Source organism: Nyctereutes procyonoides, unplaced genomic scaffold (assembly GCF_905146905.1).
Source record: "Nyctereutes procyonoides isolate TBG_1078 unplaced genomic scaffold, NYPRO_anot_genome, whole genome shotgun sequence".
Lineage (NCBI taxonomy): Eukaryota > Metazoa > Chordata > Mammalia > Carnivora > Canidae > Nyctereutes > Nyctereutes procyonoides.
The window spans coordinates 48324434-48333336 of NW_026575049.1; the positions used below are offsets into that span (position 1 = coordinate 48324434).

At 59.7% G+C, this 8903-nt stretch overlaps 1 protein-coding gene across 1 annotated transcript; it reads right to left on the reverse strand.

The window, feature by feature from the left end:
* Positions 1–4651: 4651 nt before the first annotated feature.
* SIX2 (SIX homeobox 2) lies at positions 4652–7893 on the reverse strand. Its single transcript, XM_055329211.1, has 2 exons — positions 7334–7893; positions 4652–5128 (listed from the first exon to the last, which is right to left on the reverse strand). The coding sequence occupies exons 1-2, from the start codon at positions 7891–7893 to the stop codon at positions 4798–4800; spliced, it is 891 nt and encodes a 296-aa protein (XP_055185186.1). The 3' UTR covers positions 4652–4797.
* Positions 7894–8903: the final 1010 nt, after the last annotated feature.

The window sequence follows — 8903 nt, forward strand, 5'->3', positions numbered from 1 at the left end:
GTTACTTAGGCATCCACCTGGCGGGGGAGCAGCCTTGCTGGGGAGATTGTGGGAAAACTGTTAAGCGCACCCCAGAGTAGGACACCTAATCTGTCTCTGCTCTGATTAATCCTCGCAACCCAAAAGCCATTTCTGAGTTCCAGTCGCATGGACACCCACAGAGAAGAGACTCCTGCCAGGCACGCAAAGGGTGGCGGAGGCCTTGACCCTGACACCAGGACTCCAGATCTCTTGGGCTCAGACTTAACTCCACTGCCCAGCCCCTGGCAGCAGTGGCACAGGGAAGCTCCTTCCCTCCTGGCCCACCCTGCCTCGCATTGCTTCAGGAATTAGCAGCAACTTGCGCTCCCCGGGTTGGGTTTTGGCGGAGTGATAGGAGAGGCTGGTCCTCCTCTGGGCTCCCTTGGCAGCAGGAGTGCACAAGTGTAGTTTGACTTCGCTGGCTCACTGGAGAGCTCTGGGGCACACTGGCTCACCCGCCACCCGTGTACTCAAAATCGGCCAGCCTTCCAGGGCACGGCTCGTCAGCCCCATCTACAACACCAGAGCGTCTTTTCACCCCACTGAGCCTACACACTATCTCAGGCCTTCTCACATCTCCCAGTACATCCTCATGCACTGGGTCTCTACCGTTTCCAGATGCCCTAGACAGCTTTGTGCCCCGGGGGTACAGATGCCCCCGGCTGGATGGGACTGTTGGGATTGGCAACATGGAAAAAGGAGGGGCCTCAGTCACAAGCCCAAACCCTCCTCCAACCTTCTCCACCTGCCCCTCAACTAAAAACATTCACGTCTCCAGGAACCCCAGCAGTATCCCCGTAAGAGTTGGGCACTAGTGGGGATGTGGAGGCCAAGTTCCCTGACTCCTGCACCCCCACTTGGCTGGTCCCTGTTTTCCCAGGCACCAAAATGGTGTTTCCTACAAGACTAGGGAAAATCTAGGACTAGGTGGTCCTGTGTTCCCTCCTCAGATCTCCCTGGCACTGTTCAACTTTTGCTTGTGCGGTGCGCCATCACTACCTGCTCCCCAGGTAGACCTGCCACTACCTTGAGATGCATTTTGGAGTGGGAACAGCAGGATCTGTGCTAGGACCACGTCCCAGTGTCGGCTGCTGAGTTGGAGGTGAAGGGAGAAGACCGGCCCGGCCCGGAGGCACAGCGAGCCCCCTGGCTCTCTTCTGTGCTCAGTTGCCCTTGACTTTCATGCTTTCAAGCAGGTGAGTTGGCCAGCTGCGCTGGAGGGCTGGATTCTATCTATCATCTTCATTCATGTTCACCTTTGAGGGTTGCGTGGGTATGGAACCTGGCTGGAAGCAAATGAAAGGCAGATGAGGTCAGGAGAACAGAAAGGGAGGGAGATTCGCGTTTCCAGCGCTGTGTCCTCTATGGTTGCCAGAGCAAGACTCCTGGCTTCCGGCTGCTTCGGGAAAGGAGTGACAAGCCATTAGGAACCCTGTTTGGTGGACGCCTCTTGGGAGTGGTTGTATTCATCTGGCAGCATCTGTGCAAAAGCTGCGTCCAGTTGGCACGCTCTGGCAGGGGCCACAGCATCTTCCTAGGTCTAGTGGAGTGTGGAATGGAGGACTGGCTTGTTATAGGTTTATGCAGTGGGTGAGTAGCTGCTCGGGTTTATTTTCAGAACTTCTGCATAGTTTCCCGTTTAAGTAAATATTTTCGGGGTTAGCCTTCCAAAGGGGAGGGAAAGAGGGAAGTTGCAACAAGTAGCTAGGCTGTGCCCGAATAAAGCTCCAGGACAGGCAACCGGCCCCCTACTGGCCAGTGAGAGCTTCCTGGCAAACTCGAGCTGTCCCACTTGGGCCCCCCAAAAGAAGGTGCCACAGGTGGGATCCCTGGCCCTCTGCTTCCTCGGGCTAGGACCATCTCTTTCTCTGGGAGACAGCCACTGAGACCTTCAAGGCAAGCTTGTGCTGCAAGGCCATGCTCCAGCCTCAGCAGATCCGTAGACCAGGACTGGCACCGGTGTGAGTGTGGGTTTGAACGCTACTGGGGAGAAGCATGGTGTGTATTTGTGTTTGTGTGTGTGAGTTCACATATGTGGGAGAGACTCATTTGGGGACGTATCTCATATATATTGGGGCAGGAGAGTGTTTAGGTTTTGCCTGAAGACTTGAGCTTGTGTCTCTGAGAATGGGTTCAGAGTCAGTGGGTTTGCTTCTCTGTGTGTTCAAACATATGTGTAATAGTGTTTCCCTGTATGGAGGGTGAGAGTGTGTTTTTTTGGTGCCTATGCACAGTGCCTGGCACACAAGAGCCTTTCAATCCTAGTGAATCGCATATGAATGTGTATGTTGGTGTCCTTAATTGTGCAGAGCCTGTTTACCTGAGAGTGGGAGTGTGGGAAATAGGAGGCAGGTAGGGATGATGTGGGCTCCAGGGGCTACCCTGTTTCTTCCATTCCCAGAAGTAAGCCCTGGGGTGGGGCTGGTGGCTCAGCTCGGCTGAATCAGGGTGGCTTTTCTGGTCGCTCGAGCCTCTTGGGACTCTCAGGCAATAGCTGGTTCTTCACTCCGCTAGTCAGTGAAGGTCAGGCAGCTGGGGCCCTATAAGCGTAGATCTGGGCCTGGGAGAGCCCAGGGAGACCTGCGTTGTCCCCTAGAGCAGAGCCTGCAGGAGAGGTGGAGGGAGCTGCCTCCTCAGGGCTGGAGTTCCTCTTAGGGTGCTGTTTCGGGCCCATGTAGAACAGTCTCAGCCTGCTGGCGGTTCTGATTCTCTGGACCTTCAGGCCTGCACAGAGCAAAGGTGGTGGCATAGCCTCGCGCCAAGTGAGCCCGCCCAGCTGTCCGCCTCTGCGGGTCCCGCGGCGGCCTGATTCTCGAATCAAATCTCGGCAGGAAAGGAATCCTCTGTACTTAAAAAGTACTCTAAGTACTCGCAAAAGGGTCTTTGGCGAATGCTGATTTCATCTGAGAGGAAAGTCTCCAAAGAGGTCCCAGCACTCTAGGATCTCACTGTCCTCATTCCCCCTTTCCTTAGGGTCGACATGGCAAGTCTGGTCGGAAGTGTCCTGGTCCCGTTGGAGGAACACATTCGGTACCCACAGCCGTGGTGATTTGAGATGCAATAGCCACAACTTCCTCCTGCAGGCTTCAGATCTGCCAGAATAGGCTTAGACGGGTCGCATAATGCGGGGGAGAGTTGGGACTGGGTCCCCCAGAAGGGAGAGGGCGCTGCAGGTTAATGTACTGCTACAGAGGAGCCTACTGTGCACTGAGCCGAGGCGCAGCCAAGCCCTGGTGCCCCCTTGCTCCTATTTAGAACACATGCCTGAGGGCCTCCCCAGTCTCTTTGGACTTCCACTGTTCCCCCATCCTTTCATCACCATCCCCAAACGACAGATTTCTGAGCTTGGACACCTTTGTTCCACGCCCACACACACCACCACGACCCGGGCATTGCAGCTGGCTCAGCGGCTGCCCTTGGGGCCACCGGTTTCTGGGGACTGCGGCCACCACTAAGGAAACCTCCATGGCCGGAGTTGTTCCCCAGCTTTGGCATCTCCAAATGCACATCCCCTTCATTATTTGGCACACAGCTTCTCTTTTTCTTACTTCCATCCCCAAAGTGAAGAAAGAGGATGGTGAGAGCCCTGCGCGTGGCTGATGAAGGAAGAGTCCCCAAGAAGAGCAGACCACCCCCTTCCTGCTTTTGCAGGGAGCTTCCCCGACAAGAAAGGGGACAGAAGGCTTTGGGGGAGGAGGTTTCAGCGTTTTCAATCCCTTCACCTTAGGGCTGATATGAGTCTCGGATGGGGGAAGGCAGCTCCCAGTTTCAGGGGCTCACGGGATGTCGCCTCTAACAACGGTCCACCCGGGGTGTCGAGTCCCTGTAGGGAAATCAGACACTGCTGCACTCCCGGATCCCGGGCCTTGTGGTATATATCCATATATATATTTATGATTTCTAATTTTATTATAAAATAAAAGCAGAAATATTTCCCGAAGAACATTCACATGAGGGCATGACAGGGAGACGGCAAGTCCGCGGCTGGGGAGGCACACTCTGCCGGGAGCACTGTCGCCACAGTCCCGGGAGGAAGAGGAGAGAGCGTGGCCTCACAGAGAGAAAGAGAGGCAAGCGCGCCCTGCGTGGTCCTTTCTCTTTCGCTTAAGTCGCTAGGCGCACAGCTGACACCTGCAGCCCCGCTGAACCCCGGGGAGGGCCTCTGGGGAAGGCCTGGTTCCTCTGCTCTCCCCCCTGCCACGTCGACCCCTGAAGGTGAGGCAGGAGGACACAAATCGGTGTCCAGAGGCAAGGAGGAAGGCTGAGGGGGTACAGACCCGAGGGCCAGGAGCGCAAGGGGCTGCCATAGGAGAGACGGAAAAACAGAGAAATAGAGAAAAGGAAAAGTGGTGAGGGGTGACAAGCCAGAAATACAAAGGGTCGGGAAACCGGGGAAAGCAAGAAGGAGGGAGACAGGATAAGAGAGATGGAAGGGAAGGGACTGGAAAAAAAAGAGCAAGGGAGGCAAGGAGAGGGAAGGAACAGGAAAGAAGGGGTGAGAAGGTCGGGAGAGAGAGAGTGTGAGAACGGTGTATAATTTATTCCCTTCCCCGGTTCAAGGCCCGGTCCCAGGCCTCCGAGCGATCCCAGGAGCAACTTGTTGGAAGCCAGTCCCGGACACAGACCAGACCAAGGCGCCGTCCACCCTGCCCGGGGCCGGCGGTTCTGCTGGGCAGCGCGCGGGTCTCTGAGTACCTGGTGGGGCGCCCTCCCGACACCGCCTCTCGGGTCCCCAGCGCCACGCCGCGAAGGCCAGCGCGCGAGGCAGGCGGGGCTCTAGGAGCCCAGGTCCACGAGGTTGGCCGACATGGGGTTGAGGATGGAGTCCTGCAGGCCGTGGTGGTGCTGCAGCGGGTCCGCGCCGCCTGCGCCCGGCACGGGCACGGGCACGGCGCTGGGGCCCGGAGGGTGGCCCAGGCTGTGCAGGGACGGCAGCCCGGGCGGCGGCGGCGGGCTGAGCAGCAGCGCGGGGCTGGACGACGAGTGGTCCGGCGTCCCCGACGGCGTCTTCTCGTCCTCCGAGCTGCCTAGCACCGACTTGCCGCTGCCGTTCAGCGACGCAGCCAGCGGGTTGTGGCTGTTGGAGTTGGAGTTTTCACTGTTCTCCCTGCAAGTGCAGGAGCAGAGCGGCCGGGTCAGCCGGGGAAACCGAGGCCGCCCCGCGCCGCCGCGGCCCCCGGCGCCGGACCCCGCCGCTCGCCTCCGCGCCAGAGCCGCCCAGCGCTGCCTGCGGGGCTGTTTTCGGTTTCTACCATTTTCTCCGCCTGGCCTGGGCTCTCCTTCTTTCTGCCAGTTCTCTTAATCGCTCGTACAAGATTTCCCTCTCTTGCCCTTTTCTCCGTACCGTTTCTTGTTCTTAACCTCTTGAATAGCTTTCCAGTTCTGAGTACCTTCTGCTCGCCCCCCCCCACTACCCCCTGCACTGAGTTTCTAACATTTCTTTCCCAGAGGAGAGCGGCTGGGGAGCGGGGCTCAGTGGAGTTGGGGAAGGGGGAGACAGAGAGGAAGGGAAGATGCCTGAGTTTTCAGATTCTTGGCTCCTGGAGCCACGGTTGCGGGGAGAAGTGGGGCCAGGGCAGTGAGGGTCCCTAGATCCTAGGCTGCGGGCCTCATGTGAAGTTAGGGATCTCACAGGTCTGCACTTCTCGTTGCTTTTTTCCCACTTAAGGGAAAACTTCTAATTGGGGTTCAGGTTCCTGGAGCTAAGATCCAAACTGGCAGGTCTTGGGAGGTTTCTCCTTGCTGGGCAGAAGGGCAAGGCCCTAAGGAGGTAGCACCCCCTTACCCTGGTGCCTTACCCTTACGGTTCAAACTGCAGCTGGGAGTCTGGAGGCTGTGGGGGCTTGGAGGGCAGCCCTTGGGAGAAGAATGGAGGGGATGGCTAATCCCGGCTTAGAGTTTTTCAACATACAGAAACTGAGAGATTCGGCGGCCCTCACCTGGGGCCTGGCCTGAGAACCAAGTTCTTCAGGAGTCTGGATGCATGCCAGGCTGGGTAGAGGGGGACCCCAGCAGGGAGAACCTGCCTCCTGCTCTGCCTTTGCCTGTCGGCCCCAACCAGATTTGGAGATTTGAAACCTTGGGTAGATTGTTTCTTCACTGGCTTCCCAAGACCTTTCCTTTCTGTTTTCCTGGAAGGGAACTTCCTACATGGCTGGCATCTGAGACCTCACAACTGCAGATACCCCAACCTCATTGTCTGGGAGGCTAGGGTAGGCCTGAAGCTCCCCTTCCTCTTCCAGAGATCTGGTTCCACTGTTCAGCAATCCCACCCCACCCCCTCAACCCTAATCATTTACTCTGGGCTGCACATGGCCCATATCACCAACCCCAGGTGTCTTGTTTGGCTGTTACACTTAGGCTGGATTTCTTTCCCACCATCGGGTTTTCTCCCATTTCCCTCTTTATATTTGGGGTTCAGGGGGACCACAGACTGGCAGCCACAAGGGCCTAATGGTTCTGTTAGGCTAGTTCAGGAAGTCCCGGTTTCCTTGAGGACAAGCAACTCCCAGCCCTTCTGTTGCTCTCAGCTCATCCCAGGCCTACCGATCCACTCCCTAAAGACGGTGGGGCCTTAGGGGAGAAGAGCTGAGGGGGCCTGGCAGGCCAGGGAAGGGCTGCTGGTCCAGAAGGCAGGAAAAGGGGCATGAGTTTCTCTTTTGCTCTCCTACAGCTGACACTTCCTCCCGGTCTTGCTCCTCTTGGTCCTTTCTAAGCAAGATATAAGACTCTCCAAGATATAAGACTCTCCCTATCAACTTCCATATCCAGACAAGGAAGATTCTTGCCAAGGCCCCTCCACGTCCAGATCACACCAGGAGAGTATCAGTCTCAATCGTGACCCCAATCACACTTTGGCTGAGGGCTGTTTAAGGCGAACAGGAAGTGCGGGGCAGTGCCCGTGAATTCCCACAAGCAGCCCGAAATCTGCACCCCAGCTACTCCTGACTGGAGACCCCTCTGTCGTGCCTAAGACTGTCACACCCTGCCTGCTGTGCCCCCTTTGCACAGGATCCAGCCACTGTCTTGCTTTTGCCCCAAAGTTCGCGGCTTCTCCACTTTGTTCCCAAGCGACCGGGGAGTTAGTTGACAACTTCCCCGACCGCTTTGCCCGCTTTAGACAAATTTCTGACCTTCTGGTCTCCCACAAGACCTGAGCGCCGGCGGGGTCAGCCGGAGCTGCAGCTGGGGGCCGGGGCAGGGCCGGGGCACCCGGCGTAGGCCTCCCCGGGTCCGTGCACACGTCCTGCGACCCCTCCCTCCCTGGAGCCCCGGGGAGGGGAGCTGGCGCCGAAGTTTTACTTACTCGTACCTTTCTTTGGCCTCGGCCGCCCGGTCGCGCTGCCGCCGGTTCTTGAACCAGTTGCTGACCTGCGTGGTGGTGAGGCCCGTGGCCTCGGCCAGCTCGCGCTTCTCGCGCGGGGAGGGGTAGGGGTTGTGCGCGTACCACTCGCGCAGCACGCTGCGACTCTTCTCCTTGAAGCAGTAGCTGGTCTCCTCGCCGTCCCAGATGGAGCGCGGCAGCGGAAACTTGCGGCGCACGCGGTACTTGCCCACGGCGCCCAGGGGCCGGCCGCGCAGCTTCTCCGCCTCGATGTAGTGCGCCTTGAGCCACAGCTGCTGCAGCTTGGCGTGGTTGTGCGGCGAGAACTGGTGGCTCTCCAGGATCTTGTAGAGCTCGCGGAAGTTGCCGCGGTGGAAGGCCACCACCGCCTTGGCCTTGAGCACGCTCTCATTCTTGTGGAGGTGCTCGCAGGCGGGCAGCGACCACAGGAAGCGGCCCAGCCGCTCGATGTTGCCGCCCTGCTGCAGCACCTCGCACACGCACGCCACTTGCTCCTGCGTGAAGCCGAAGGTGGGCAGCATGGACATGGTGCCGGCTGCGCCCCCGCCCGCCCGCGCGCGCCCTCACCGCGCTGCGCCGTCCGGCATGGGCGCCTCCCCGCCGGGTCGTCCGGGCCGGGGGCGGGCGGGGCGGCCCCCCTGGCCCCGCGCTGTCTCCCGGCGAGCCCCGAGTCACGGCAGCCTGTGCCCGCGCCGGCCGCGCCGCCCGCGCTCCTCCGCGCCCCCGCCGCCTGCGCGCCTGGCCTGCGCCCTCGTCCAAGCCCGGGGGCCGCCCGGGGCGCCGCTCCGCATGCTCCGCGCCCGCCCGCCGCTCCCTCGCCCGCTTCTCGCTCGCTCTCCCTCCCGTCTAGCTCGCTCGCTGCTTTTTTAATAATATTATTCTAAGCGGGCATGAGGCGCGGCGGCCCGCGCCCTGATTGGTCTGGTTATCTGACCCGGGGCCTGCCCGCGCCAGACAATAGTCGGAGTCAAATTATTCGCCATGGAGACGCTGTCAGTCACTGGTAACCCGAGCCCCGGCGGGTCGGGCGGCTCCCCCCGGCCGGCTCCGCTGACAGATCGCCGGGCTCCGCGCACAGCGGAGGGCGGCCCGAGATGGGAGCGGGAGGCGCTCCAAGAACCCGGGAGGCGGAGAGGACCGGGCAGGGGCCGGCGGCGGCGGTGATTGACGGGGCGGACGCCCAAAGAGCAAGGGAGGGGATGGACACGGAGCCGGGGGCGGGGGGGGGGGGCGGAGTGGATCCGCGCGGGGAAGAAAAGGGGAGGATCGAAGTGGGCAGGGAAGAGGGGAGAGGAGAAGGCGGGGAACTGTTTAAGGGGGTGCTGGGAGGAAGAGGAGGGAGAGGGGTGGAGGGTACCCCGAGGGGTTAGAAACTTAGAGCAGCTTTCGCGTGCGTGCCCTACCCCCACTCCGGCTCTTCGGCGCCCCGCCGGGCGCGCAGTTTTGGGGATAAATTCTGCCCAGGAGACGACGGCCAGCAGGATGGGAGAGTGTGGACGTGCTTGGGCGCCTCTCAAAGATTTGGCTTTTCCTGCTG